The 14,031-nt window shown below is 36.7% G+C and overlaps 3 protein-coding genes and 1 long non-coding RNA gene across 4 annotated transcripts; 3 read left to right on the forward strand and 1 right to left on the reverse strand.

Annotated features, from left to right (window-relative positions):
• The first annotated feature begins 1,689 nt into the window (after window positions 1-1,689).
• LOC109827030 lies at window positions 1,690-2,875 on the forward strand. The gene is made up of 2 exons (XR_002243321.1): window positions 1,690-1,874; window positions 2,651-2,875. It is a non-coding gene; the product is annotated as an uncharacterized LOC109827030 (long non-coding RNA).
• A 1,837-nt stretch (window positions 2,876-4,712) lies between these two features.
• On the reverse strand, window positions 4,713-7,450 carry LOC109827026 (cell number regulator 2-like). Its single transcript, XM_020393994.1, has 5 exons — window positions 7,440-7,450; window positions 6,281-6,342; window positions 6,126-6,197; window positions 5,774-5,986; window positions 4,713-4,908 (listed from the first exon to the last, which is right to left on the reverse strand). The coding sequence occupies exons 1-5, from the start codon at window positions 7,448-7,450 to the stop codon at window positions 4,835-4,837; spliced, it is 432 nt and encodes a 143-aa protein (XP_020249583.1). The 3' UTR covers window positions 4,713-4,834.
• A 3,111-nt stretch (window positions 7,451-10,561) lies between these two features.
• Window positions 10,562-12,645, forward strand: LOC109827027 (serine/threonine-protein phosphatase PP1(5.9)-like). Its single transcript, XM_020393995.1, has 4 exons — window positions 10,562-10,804; window positions 10,939-11,091; window positions 11,185-11,316; window positions 12,509-12,645. The coding sequence occupies exons 1-4, from the start codon at window positions 10,562-10,564 to the stop codon at window positions 12,542-12,544; spliced, it is 564 nt and encodes a 187-aa protein (XP_020249584.1). The 3' UTR covers window positions 12,545-12,645.
• Window positions 12,613-13,137, forward strand: LOC109827029. Its single transcript, XM_020393998.1, has 2 exons — window positions 12,613-12,745; window positions 12,840-13,137. Exons 1-2 carry the CDS (start codon window positions 12,635-12,637, stop codon window positions 13,101-13,103), a joined length of 375 nt encoding a protein of 124 aa, XP_020249587.1. The 5' UTR covers window positions 12,613-12,634; the 3' UTR covers window positions 13,104-13,137.
• The last annotated feature ends 894 nt before the right edge of the window (window positions 13,138-14,031 follow it).

Here is a 14,031-nt window from a genome sequence, read left to right on the forward strand (position 1 = left end):
CACACACGTACAGGCTATAAATAGGAACGATTTGTTCCTAGGTTTTTTGGGTGGAAAAAAGTGCAATGTGGGAAAACGCAGAGGGCTTAATCGGCGAGGGTTACTGTAGGGGGAGAAAAAGGACGCGTGGGGAAAAATCAGAGGTGTTTTTTCAAGCGGCTTTTGTGAGAGATTTGAGAGATTGTTTGAGGGTTTTATTTGTGAGACCTTGTGTGATTATAAACCCTATTTGTATTCTCTTTTTCTCTAATAGTAGATCTCCCCCCTCATTGCCCCGTGGACGTAGGCAACTTGCCGAACCACGTAAAAATAGTTTGTCTTGCTGTGATTTGTAATAGTTTGTTAGGTTCACTCGACAAATCAGTCCTAGAACTGATGAGAGGAAGAGTGTATATCCCACTTTGTTGAGATATATCACTGTCGATTCTTATTTTCTTTGTGAAACATAGATTTAGTTGGGATTTTACTCTCTTGTTGTGCACCAGAGGTGCTGCCGAAATTTTCGTTGCGCACAACAATTACAAATCTACAAACTAATCTCTCACACAAAACTCTCAATCTCTCAAACAAAATCCTAATCAATAGCTCCAGAAAAGATACTTTTCTGTGCTCCAAATATCCCTAATACTATTCCCAAAGAAACCCTAAAACATGTTTCTATTTATACCAAACACAAATCCCAAACAGAACAGGAAACCGCAATCAGGCCTAAACCCGACCGACAGTCGACCGTCTAAATCGTCGCGGTCGACCGACCAAAATGAAAGAAACCAAAAAATGCATTACAGGGTCCACGGTCGACCGCCGAAGTCTTCGCGGTCGACCGGACAGAAATCTAGAAAATACCATGTACTCGTGCATGTTTCCGGTCGACTGCCCCTAAGCTCGCGGTCGGCCGGCAAGCACCCAAACCTCTGCCTGCTCCAAAAATTTTGTTCTTCTCCAATGTTTTCGTCGTTTCTACCCATACAAGTACCAATCAATAGTTGAAGAAGTAGTTCCTAAAGAAGGATCAATCCATCCTCAACATTTTATCTATATCTTGATCTAAATATTCTATGAATCAACAGAAACAATCCCAATCATACACAATAAGCCCAGATTTTCAAAAGTTACTAATGAAGGGTGAGACTTGACAAAAGTAAAAGTGTTCTTTGGTTGGACAGGGGGGCAGTAAAACATGTAAAACTAAGTGAAAAAAAATAGCAAAATAAAAAAAGGGAGGAGGAAGAAGAAATACCCCATGCTGCCAACCAGAAGTGATAAAAGGAGGAGGAGCAATAGAAGAGCAAGAGGGAGAAGTGACAAAAAAAGTATTTTTACGCGAGTTAAGATAAGAAGTCACTTGGAGATGCTCTAACGCCCGCCAGAAGAATCTACCATGTCCCATGCTGCCAACCAGTAAAATCTGTGGGGTCCACAACTTGATTGTTTTTACCCACGTGAATACCCTAGAGGGCCCTAAACTTGAACTTAGTCCGATTCTTAGATTTCAACCTTTGGTAGCTTTCTACGTTATTAATATTTGTCAAACAAGGAGGCCCTCTAGTTGTGAGGTGTCCTACTTATCATCAACGACAACCCATGTGAAAACTTATCCAAAATAGACCAATAACATATTAAATTCGCAAATTTGCTGCCCACATATTCACCCACCTCTACTCTTGTCATCTTTATAAATAGATACTTGCTCCCTTCAATGAATTAGTAAACTTGAAGCGGTCCCATTCTAAGATTTCAAGAGAGAGAGAGAGAAACTATGAAGAGCATCGCCTTACTCTTTGCGCTCACTTTGCTTCTGGCTTCCTCTACGGAGTTAGCACTTTCCACTCGGATGCCTCTTCCAAGCTATGATCCCCAAGAGAAATCTAAGCGTATATTTTCTTCTCCTCACATAATATCCTCCCTATCTTAACTTCTCAAAATGTATGAGAGGCGTCGCTCATTAGCTTATGCATATTTTTGTTTTGCACCACAAAAAAAAGGAAATAAAATCCTTTGATCTGTATAATTGACAGATTGACCTTATTAATCGAGACAAAATTTTAAAAGCACCCGTTTTTAATATTTAAATAGCAAAAACAACCTTTTGAGAAGTTAAACCGAAAAGGGTCGGTTTTGTTGTTATTGTGATTTAGCAAAGCGTACGGGACTACTAGTTCCGTACATTTCATTTTTGTTATCGTGAGGAAAATAGAAATGAGGTGTATGAGATTATTAGTCTCGTACACTTCGCTAGAGCACAGCAACTGCAAAACCGATCCTTTTCTTCAGAAAATGGTCGGTTTTGCTATTTTTTTTTCAAATTGTCGTTTTTAATATTTAATTATTAAAAGTGCGTGCTTTTAAAAATTTGTCCTATTAATTGTCTATCTTTTTGTTTATATAAGAATTCATTTATTTTTCACTACGCGCTTTCTTTCTCATCGTTTTATGCAACGCAATATTGAAATGTAGGAACATCATTACATAATATTGTTAAAATTCTATTAAAATATAAGGGAACACTTTAGGAAAATAGCTTATGAGCTTAACAACAAGTAGTAGTAGTTTTCTATAGTGTAGATAAAAGCGTTTTTTGTGTTTTTTGCTTGCAATTTTTGTTTTGCAGCTTCTTGGTTCTACTAAATTTCTCTATTTTTTGTTTCAGCTATCCACGTGAAGTGCAAACCACCTCAAGAGTGCTGTGTTTATGGGTCCTCCATAACTGATTGCCGTATGTGCGCTGTTGTATGTCCATGAGAGATTACTTAAGCAGCAGTAGCTATAAGTAGTGTGTGATCCCTTTTGGGCTTTGAATAATTATGTGTTTGGTTGTGTTTGATGGTATTTTTAATATTGCTTGTACTATGAAAGAAAAGGCTTTTGATGTGAACAGCGGTGTCCAATTGGGCTTCGGCTCGGACCCGGCTCGATGTCTGACCCGATCGCACTCCGGGCCCAGGCTCAGGTTGGGTTGGTGAAGCCTGACCCGGCTCGGTTTTTAAATTTATATATTTTCTATGATAAACATAGATAACATTAAATTTAGATTATGTAGACTCTAGTCTCTCTCATAACTAACAACGACACCCACTACACAACAAGTTAACAACAACATGTTACTGTTCAATACAATTTGATTCCACCCTTAATTGTGATCCACCTCATAGTTGCATGAACCTTTATGGACCACTTTTGAATTTTAAGATAGAAGTGTATGCATCTAAAAATGCCTATAGGTTACCGTACGTAGCTCGAGACGAAGAGAAAACAATAAACGTCATCATCCGAGTCAAGAAGAATTATACGAGTGGCCCGCACGCTTGTCGGCCAACTCCAAGTGGTCGCGCGCTTGTTGGCCAGTTCCAAGTGGCCGCCGCGTTTGTCAGTCAGCTTCAAGTGCCGTAAAAAAGCTAACGAGCGCATGAAGCAAGTTAGTTGATCGTACAAGTCAACAAGGCGATCAAATACGTAAAACGACAGAAAGTACAAGTCTGGGAAAGTCGGGAAACACCGAAAAGCTCAAAAAAGCTCGGAACTCGCATGGCGCACGGGTCACCCAAGGGTGACCCGCGCTCATGCGGGTCACCGCTTGGTGACCCACGGCTGAGCGGGTCACCACTTGGTGACACGCGCGGGTCACCGTGGTCTGTCCCGCGCCCAGAACTGCCCATAACGTTCAAAACGCGTTTTAGGCTGTTTTGATCGATTTCTTCAGTTCTAGAATCTCTCTAACTGCTTAGATATCATATCTAAACATGGGTAGGCCATTATTAACTGAAGATAAGGCTAAATCTCTCATTCTCATCCAAATAACCGTATCCGAGGCTCTATAAATACAAGCCTAGGGCACCCATTTTGAGGGGGACGAATTATTATCAAGACGAGGAGGTGTTGCCGAGCTTCAGAGCCAAGAGCCACGAATTTCAGCAAGGGCTAGCGAGATCCCGGCGAACTTCGACATAAAGAAGGAGTCTTTCGAAGGATCCGAAGCCCGTTTCCACCTTTTCTTGAGATTAGACTTGGTCTTAATCTCGAGAAGAGTACTGATTTTGCTTGGTCGATATCAGTACTTCAGCGAATACTTCCTTTGTGAAGTAGGAACTCTGATTAATCATTCTGTCAACCGGATCCGATTTGTAGGCGGTCCACGGATATCAACGTCCCCGGCACAGGCAAAGATCCCACACAAACAGAGACTAATAAGTAGGATCTGTGTGTTGTTTGAAAGAGATTGTAATCAATTATTTCCATTGTGTAAAAGTCTTATAAAAAGACTAATTTTTTGTTGAGTTTATTGTAACGCATGAAGTAGTAATAGATTCAATTACAATGAAGAAAACAATTTCTGACCCAAACAAGAGGGATTCTATTTTGATCCACAGTCATGCTCTGCGAGCTCATTATGTTCTTTTCGATCAATAAGTTGCAGATATCTTTACAAATAAGAAAACAATTCAATGTTCTTCCGTCTCCACTGCATACCGCCTTGCTTGAGGGTAAATGAAAGGAAACAAATCAAAAATATTTGATTCCGTGTATTTGAAGGAAATATTTCGAAATATTCACCTAGCACAATCCTAGCACACATGGTGCGGAACATGTGAAAATTTTGACTTAGATCACTCTCTATAATTAGAGGATCTCATAATTATTGTATATTTGTATTTCCGTAATTACTCTTTATTTAAATTCTTTATATTCACATGAACACAGTACAATTGGTGTGGCCTCCTCTCAAATATTATATATCCATCTTTAACATTTCTACAAATATTACTACATATGTTATGCATGTATACATAAACTAATTAACACGACCCATCATGCGCAATGAAGGCAATATCAAAGCTCAACGCATCATACCACCTTGGGTAACTGGAGGTTCAGTCATCATGAATTGTCTCTCCATGTTTGCGTGCCACCCTGGGAAAAATAAATTAACATGTTAGTAATTTTCATGATTAAAACATGTCCCATATCTTGATCAGAATTCTCTCAAATTTGTATAACCAGCTGTTTCAACACTAGATGCTGCTAAATTTTCTTCAGTGGTTGCTTTGATACCGTACGTTTGTAATTTACATATGGTTTAAGATTAGAAACGTATGTTGCTAGTTTATACTATCAATACAAAACGTCTATCATTTCTATGAAATAAATGTTTTTTACTGTTATAACTGTTGATTAATTCCATTGTGGAAACTTCCCTGAGTTGCCCAGAAACTCAAACCTGTTGGTCTAGATGTTTTCTCTTTTAGGAAGCTAAACAACAGTCGGTGGATTGTACTATTAATTATATAAGATCTTAGAGCGCATCTTGTAGCTGAGCTACATACTCATAATATCGATTGGCTAGACTAATCCGCTCATCTAACTCATGATCGGCACTGTACATCCTGTTCAAACCATCATCAAATGTACATGGTGAAATTTTCACATCGCTTAGAGTCTTCTAGAAATAAGGATCAAACTAGTTTATCTTCAAAAAAAAAAAAAGGATCAAACTAGTTCAATATGTCGATTTTGATCAAACAACTTAATAGCCATCCCTTTTGCACATAGCTAAAATAGTGATTCAAAATTTCAAAGCAAGGTATTTTTTTTTCTACATATAGAACATGCAGGGTGCAAATCAAGGTGGATGTTGCTGATCGTCGTACTGGGTAGCCTAACTACATATTAGGCTAGCTCACGAAAAGAATCTCATCTCACCATCTCATTTTATCGTATACGTGTGTATGTGCGCGTGCGTGCCTGTGAACAATTTATCAGGTATGAGTGGTGATACCTATTGACATATCAAATCCTCGGTTTCGGAGCTCTCTATACTCTTGGCTCAGAGCACAGGGCTCGCAGCAGCAATGAACAAAGCAGTCGTTGCAAGGAGATTCCCCCAAGTTGTACTGGGCTCTCAGCTTTGATCTGTAAGCGCACGAGTATACACAGTGAAGGCACGTAAACCATTGTAGCAGTGCATACAGTGCTCCACTAGTTCCGCAGGCTACATCAAAGTTGAGAAAATAACTTTAGAGGTCTGATGAAGAAACCAGCTCTCTCTTTTTTTTTTTTTCCTTTTTCTTTTTTAACATATAAGGATGTTTCAACAGCTAGAAACTCTAGTCTTTGAGAGAAAAACTTACAGGTAGAGCCTCGGTCCACGATCTCTGCAATCCGACCGAAAGTAACACACGGACAAAAACAAGTCGCGCAGCCTGTTCAAGTAAATCATGTATTAGATGACACATAACAAATGGGATTTTTTTCGGAATTAAGTGATAATGAGTCGATCGCTTACAATCGCCACAATTATTTCCGCAGCCGAATATGCAGTGGATCGAGTTAAAGGGATTAGCTTGCCTTAAGTATTGTGCGATTCGTCTTATGCGTACACATGAGAAATTTCCTTGTAATTCTTTTAGTCATGACGCGGTATTTGGTTATCCTGTTATTCAAACATAAAGGTTGTATCAGCCTTAGAGATATCATCTTTTAATCACTTATGGTTTCTCTCGAATGTGACGTGACGAGTAATTTATGCACTCTCCCAATGGCCAAATGAGCCCATTGGAAAGGATTATTTCCTATACTGCAATTATAATTACAAGAATGAAACATTAAAAATAAAAATTTAGTAGCAACATACTTGTCGTTGTAAATCTATTTCATATTAACCATACTGCCCCTAAAGGTCAACGGCCATAAGATCAAGGGGAAATTTTCATAGGCCTTACCATGTATGATTATTCTTATAGATTCAAAATTATCTATTATTTGCAGGCTTAGATAAATGGAACTTGCAAGCAAGGGAACTAGTCAATTTGTTGAATGGTGGGTGTGGTCCATTTCTTTTAAGGTTCTGTTTGGCACATTTCCGAAAAAAAAAAGAAAACATAAAACTTGGATGAAAATCATTTCTTGACATTTCAGAGGGTTTCTCCCATTTGACTTATTTGGTTTATTTCACATTGAAATCATAGGCTGGAAAACATAGTTTCTTGTTTCTTGGGTTTGTTTGAACATCATAAAATCAAGAAATCAAATGAGTTTTTTTTATTTCTTCAGCTTCCAACGTTTGGTATGCAATTGGATGAAAATGAGAAATTCTACCTAATATCACCACGGTGACCTTACCGCCCACAAAAGTAACAAACATTTGTCAACTTTTAACAACTCCCAAATCCTCCAACGGTAATGTTTGGGCAATGGTCAGAAAAATGCCACTTGCCATAGTAACTATGCCTGCACATATAAGCATTGTGAGATGAGTTAGCATTTACAACTCAATTCCCACTCAAAATCCCTCTACAATTTTCAGAAGTCTGAGCAAAGCTTTCATCCGAAGGGGCTTTTTTTTTCAAGCAGAGCTGAGCTATGCCTGTGATAAACACGAATATTCTCTATATTTTGACTATGTTTCACCTATGGATTCGTTGTTATTTGATGTATTTCCTTACATTTTGGCCATGTTAAGCTCCCTAGTTCTTGTTTACTGCTTTATTTATATATTGTGTAAGAATTACTGGAGCTTAACGCGGATTCTGAGTCAAGAAGGAGTCAAGTAATGCATGGAAAGAGGCTATAGGTTCCCCAATGTCCAACAACACAGGAGTGTTGAATACAGAAAAGCCCAGAAAGAGCAGAGCAAAATAGACTTAAACACGACTTGGTCATGTTGATCTATACAGACGTGTCTGATATCAGTATTCAATTATCACGCGATCTGAAGCAAGATTGGAAGTTATATGTTAACACATCTTTTCCAGAACTTAAAAGAAGACGCCCTGAGGCATCTGGACGACACCAGAGGCTAGAGATCTCATTTTTTCTCTTCTTCTTCTTCTCCCCATCTCTCTAAGAACTTTTAGATTAGGATTATTTTGATTTGGCAAAGTGTTGGTTGTGGAAAATTGTGTGTAACATCTCGACTTAAATATTACAGTTTTTTTCTAATTCATCTTATTTTCTAGTTTACTATTATGATTTTATACATCATCGTCATGTCTTCTGTTTCAATTATGTGTGAGTAATTGTTTTATCTAGGACTGAATTAGGTTCGGTCATGGTTGTGAATCAATGAATTGATTTTGTTGTTATCATTGATATTTCGATTTGCATTATTTAATTACTAATATATGATTGCCTTGAGTTAATTCAATTAGCTACTGATTTAATCTTGTTAGGATGTTGATTTGAACTGAAAGGTTAGATTGACGTCGGAAAATAGTAAGTGAACAGGAATTAATTGATCATGAAAGTAGGTTAATTATTCTTGAGAACATGAGAGATGAACATGAACTTAATGGGTTTAATTTAGTTCAACACCATGAAAATAGGTTGTTAGGTTGAATTAGGTACAACTTTTAGTCGTCGAAAGAGACTAATAGTTATCATAGGTTAGTCATTCTTAATGCATTGAAAGATAACGATAACAATTGATTAATTTGTTGATTCAAACCAGAGTTGAAACCGAAGTTCAATCCTAGATTCTTTTAATTGAGTGGATTCGCTAGTTAGCGCGTTCGTTATTGATAGTTAGAAATCATACTTTTTAGCACGATTGGTTTAGATAGTCACAAAATAGTGAAAATTGGTAATTGACAATGAAGTCCCTAAGGGTACGACCTTGTATTGCTACAACGACATCCGTACACTTGCGGATTTGAGTAAACAGTCTACACCCCAAGTGTCTCAGAATCAAGCAACCGAGGTAACTTGCTTTTGTAAAATACCGACACCATTAAAGCTCTGCAAAAATAGAATGAACAAAGGAAGATACTTTTGGGGCTACGCTAAATACCTAAATAGGCAACATAAATTTTTTGTCTGGGTCGAAGATGAGCATGATATCAAAAAGGGAAAAACCAAAAAAGATGAAGCTTCTCTTCAACTAGTTTTAGAAATAAAAGATATGCAAACAAAGCATATGAGAAGAGAATTGAAGCTCGCAAATCGATAAATCGATTACTTGAAGAAATGTCTTGTTGTCTTAGGGATATTTAGTATTTTTCTTATCGTCGTAAACATTATAATCTGTACTTTGAAAATATAATGCATAAATCTCTTCAGAAGGCGAAACAACAAGTATGAAAAAATCATAACAAGCAGGGTATTGCTTATAAAACCCCAACTGCAAATAAACAAAAAAGGTATATGTGCATCAGAAGTATACAGATCTATGGAAATAAGGAGTAATAATTAATAGTATTGAAATAGGATGCTAAGAGGCATTTAGGAAAAATTCTCAGTTCTTTAAAATGTTGAGGAAAACAACAATTACTAACACATGTGACAATTGCAAATGAACCATCCTATGAAGTGTACTGAAACCTCTTGAAGTGTGCTGCAACGGGCCTATGAAGCTCAATGTAATGAAATATGGGGTTAAGATGCAAGGAAAAAACCCAGTTCTTGAACATTATGTCAGAAAATAGAATTTTCTAACATATGTGAAAACTGTAAGAAAAGAAGCTTTTTGCATATGAATTCAGACATTGAAGCAAACCTATAAATACCCAGTTCTTCAGCATCATATCAAGAAAACAGAATTTAAAAACATTTGTGAGAATGATTATCGAACGATGAAACAAATATGCTCAGATATTTGTCAACAACATCATATATTCTACACCAGTCAATTAATCTACACAATGCTCTGCATATCAATAATAAATAGTGAGCCTGCCTCGCAATGTCAATTGGTAGGATACTTACTAGGTAAGTATATTATGAAACTGATAATCATCATTACACGGAACAAATATACACTACAACAAAATTGTTTTTTTATAGCGTTGAATGATAGCGTTTATGTTGTAAGTGCTATAGATAGTATGTGTCTTATTTTTTGATAGCGTTTGAAAATTTTTAAACGCTATGAGTACTTAGAGACTGAAAATTAAAACAGGCCCGTTGAAAACTAACTAAACCCTCAGTTCTTCCCCCCAAAAATTCATCCCCAAATTTCATTTCCCCGCCTAAATTCTCATACTCCGAAATAAAATCACCAATCGCCGCCTCAATTCATTCCCAAATTTCATGATTCAGAGGGACAACCGCCGCCCTCTCCATCCGCGCCGCTCTCGAGGACTTGGCGCCTCGCCTGCTTCGTTCACGCCGGTGACATTTTCGTCGTCTATCAGGTACGAAATCACCAAGACTCATCAAAACCCTAGATCGGGTATCGGATCTGATGTTTCTTGTTGTTTCTTTTGATCCAATGATTGTTGCAAAGATCTCAGCGCGAATCTGCTGCTCGTGTCGTAGATGACCTTGTAAGATCGATTCCTGGCATCGAAGTAAGGTTCTAGAGCAATTTCGTTCCTTAAATTGGGGTTTCTACCTTAAATTGGAGTATTTATTTCATAAGAATTTTGTAGAGATCGGTTGTTATCTTCCTTAATTTTCGATTGAGGAGACACAGATCGTTTCTATTGACTTATGCCAATGGATTTTGTGTAAAATACTCTAATTATTGATTAAGTGTAAGCGTCGGTTTAACGTGAGACTATGGAAGGTGTTCACTGATTGCTTTAACTGTCTACCTGTGGCTGCTCTTATAGATGACAAAATAGTATGCATGCATGGCGGTCTTTCCCCAAATTTGTCAAACCTGGACCAGATTAAAAGCTTACCACGTCCTACCGATGTCCCTGATACTGGTTTATTGTGTGACCTGCTTTGGCCCGATCCTGGTAGGGAAATTCAAGGATGGGGAATGAATGATAGAGGGGTTTCGTACACTTTTGGTGCTGATAAAGTTGCTGAGTTCTTGACAAATCATGATCTGGATCTTGTCTGTCGTGCACATATAAGTTATGAGGTGTCCGCAATTAACCCATTCTAGATTGACAATAAGGAAATGTTGTGCGCTGTTTAGTGTATAATTAAAGGTGTGCAATTTGAACTCATGGATGCAAGATAGCAACGCTCCCTTTTTTTTTTTTTTTTTGAAAGGCAAATAGTGTTTACGGATTAGTGAGTTATTTAACAAGAGCTAACTTACGATATTTGTCAGAGGGATGTCCCTCAATCGAGGAGGTTATCCATTCTGGTGTTGTTCCTCGGTTTGTGGAGTTCCTTGTCAGAGAGGATTTTCCTCAATTACAGGTGAGAGGGGTTTTCACTTTTTTTTATATAGTCTGTCTATTGGTTTTTCACTTTGTGAAATGGTTAAAGGGTATCTGACTTGTGTTTGAGCAGTTCGAAGCGGCTTGGGCTCTTACTAATATTGCTTCGGGGACTTCCGAGAACACTAAGGTTGTGATTGATCATGGTGCTGTGCCTATCTTTGTTAGGCTTCTTGCTTCGCCGAGTGATGATGTTAGAGAACAGGTAGGTGTTTTTGTTGGAATTATGTAAATAATAATGTTATTTTGATTGTACCATTTGTTTTGAAGAACATGAATATTTGAAAAACTTTAGGAGGAAATTAATGCTCATTAGAATTTCCATTTCCCCCTACTTCTAAAGTGAAACTACGAGTTGGAGATATATCCGAGTGGAAAATTCAATGAGTATACTGTATATTTTGTTTTTGAAATCTTATTATGAGTTTGATTCAAGCAGTTAGGACAACGCAGTGTTATTTTGTATGGCTAATGGACACACATAAGATTTCCGTGCTTCAACCTCACTAGAGGCTACAAGGCGCCAAAAATGATGATTATCCAAAATATAGACATGAAGTCAGATTCCAATTGTATAAATATTTGACTGAATATAAATATGTTGTTTTTTTGCTATTCATTTATGCAAGTACCTTATTTTTATAAATTGATGGACAAAAAAATAAGTTCTCATTAGAAGGAGCTCAACATACTCCCTTTTCTGAGTAATTTTGTGATCAGGGTTGACAAACTCCTAAATGTCAGACAGATGGGTATTAGTGTCTTGTCTAGCTATGTTGGATGGACAATGCCAAAAAATTTCGTGATAAGTGTCCTAAATGTGCATAAAAGCTCTAGACTACAAAGCATCTTACGTTTTACTCCTCTTTAGAAAGGGGAAAACAAAAGAAAAGAAAAGAAAAGGACTTACTCTTCATATAGGGTTTTTCTTTCAAGTTTTGTTTCTTGGAATTTTAGGAAAAACAATATGTGAATATAAAAGGACTCTGTTGGAATATTCTGTTTGCAGAGAAGAGAAGTTTAGGTTACATTGTTTATGTATTATTAAAGTTATTGGCTTTCCATGTAGGTTAAGCTTATCATTGTCTTAAGATATTCTTGAATTAAATATTTTTTACATGAACCAAAATGGGATATCATAGTAATAGTTATTGGTGAGAGAGCAAAGTAAGATTTAATGAGGAAAAAGAGGAAGGACAAAAAGTGAAACTATTATTAAGAAAATTTATCAAAAATTAGAGCTCACATTTATTAAAAAAATTCTATGTTTTTTGAACACTTCTGATAACTTTATTCAATAAAATATTTTGTACATTAACCCTCTCAGGAAGAAATCAGATTCCTCTAAGAGTTAATACATTTTAAACAGCGACCTGATCCATTTTTTTATTATGCAGCTTATGGAATGCCCCTCTTCACATGATAAAAATTGAAGCTGGTGTTTGTCCTCAGCTTGTCGAGCTTCTTCTGTATGTATAATTTGTGTTTATTTGTGTTTGGTTTATGTATATTTTGTTTCACATATGAAACCAGGTTTAACTATATCTCGGCTAGTAGCATGGCCTGCTGACAAGGTTGTATTGAAAAATATCTCAATTAACAATGTGGAATCTCCAAACATATCATCTCCTTCGGTAATCTTTTTTGCTGATACTATCATTATTTTGATATTTGATTGTACTAGTTTCTTTTCTATAATTGATATCACTGTTTTTGTATTGTTGCTAGAGTGTGAACAACTCAAAGAAAAAGTGCAACTTGTTAGATATTGGTGGCTCGGGAAAGATAGTTGCTGAAGGACATTGGTCTTCAAGTGATCCGAACCAGGTTGTTCACTTCGTTCCTTTAGGTCCTAATGCTATGCGTGTTTGGGTTGATATCCCTACGATCCCTAGTGCATCTCTTTGGAGACCGACATCTGAGTTAGAATGCATTGAAGATGTCGTTGGTACGACAATAGCTTGGCCATCAAATAAAGTTGTTATGCTTTGAAAGCTGGTAAGTTATACATCTTGCAATCGTGTGTTTTTACTTTATCATGTTTTCTAAGATCTCATTATTGATGTTGTTAATTTCTGTTTTTGCAGCAGTACTAGTACTCAATTGCTGAAGATGATGAGTCTCCCAAGTCATATGTAATGCAGCAAAGTTAGTTTTTGTTGTTTTGTGTACTATGGTTAATTTCTTGTACTCCATGTTGGATTATCCAAAGACTAGTATTTGTTTTTTGGCACATTTGTATTGAACTTCTTGTATGCTACAACTTGGTTATGTATCAGTTTGAACCTTTAAATAAAATATTTGCTTTTATGGTTGTCATAATTGGAAGCTATTTCTAGTTTAACCTCAAAGGTTTATAAGCACAACTGAAATGCTATAAGAAGTGAAAACAATTGCTGAAATGCTATTAAAAGAAGAAAGACAGCATTCGCTAAAACGCCATTGTAGTAACTCAAACGCTATCAAATATAAGACAATAGCAGCGTTGAAATGCTATGAATAAAAACTAATTAATAGCGTTTTCCAAACGCTATGAAAGATATTTGTCATAGCAATATAGAAACGCTATTGAATACTCTTTTATAGCTACATAAAAACGCTATGGTTGGAAACTTTTTGATAGCGTTTGGGGAAACGCTATGTAAAGCCACAGACCTACTATAGCGGGTTCTGACACAGCGTTGATTAAAACGCTATGAAATAATACCATAGCGTTTTTCGACCGCTATGGTAGATTTCAGGTGTTGTAGTGTATAGATATATTCATATGAATATATATATTTGTATGAAAAAATCATAACAAGCAGGGAAACGCTTATAAAACCCCAATTGCAAATAAACAAAAAAGGCATATTTGCATCAGAAATTATACAGATCTATGTAAATCAAGAGCAATAATGACTAGTAGTGAAATAGGATG

The sequence above is a fragment of the Asparagus officinalis genome, unplaced genomic scaffold (genome assembly GCF_001876935.1).
Source record: "Asparagus officinalis unplaced genomic scaffold, Aspof.V1 AsparagusV1_Un2, whole genome shotgun sequence".
In the NCBI taxonomy this organism is placed as follows: Eukaryota; Viridiplantae; Streptophyta; class Magnoliopsida; order Asparagales; family Asparagaceae; genus Asparagus; species Asparagus officinalis.

Bases quoted from the DNA above. Each gene is read 5' to 3' on its own strand.
- LOC109827026 (XM_020393994.1), bottom strand. The intron at 6,198-6,280 runs GTAAGCGATCGA...TTACTTGAACAG, and splicing joins CGGAAATAATTGTGGCGATT to GCTGCGCGACTTGTTTTTGT. The intron at 4,909-5,773 runs GTATCACCACTC...TATTTTTCCCAG, and splicing joins AGGATTTGATATGTCAATAG to GGTGGCACGCAAACATGGAG.
- LOC109827027 (XM_020393995.1), top strand. From the start codon at position 10,562: ATGCATGGCGGTCTTTCCCCAAATTTGTCAAACCTGGACCAGATTAAA. The intron at 10,805-10,938 runs GTGTCCGCAATT...TTTTTTTGAAAG, and splicing joins GTGCACATATAAGTTATGAG to GCAAATAGTGTTTACGGATT. The intron at 11,317-12,508 runs GTAGGTGTTTTT...TTTATTATGCAG, and splicing joins GTGATGATGTTAGAGAACAG to CTTATGGAATGCCCCTCTTC.
- LOC109827029 (XM_020393998.1), top strand. From the start codon at position 12,635: ATGAAACCAGGTTTAACTATATCTCGGCTAGTAGCATGGCCTGCTGAC. The intron at 12,746-12,839 runs GTAATCTTTTTT...TATTGTTGCTAG, and splicing joins CAAACATATCATCTCCTTCG to AGTGTGAACAACTCAAAGAA.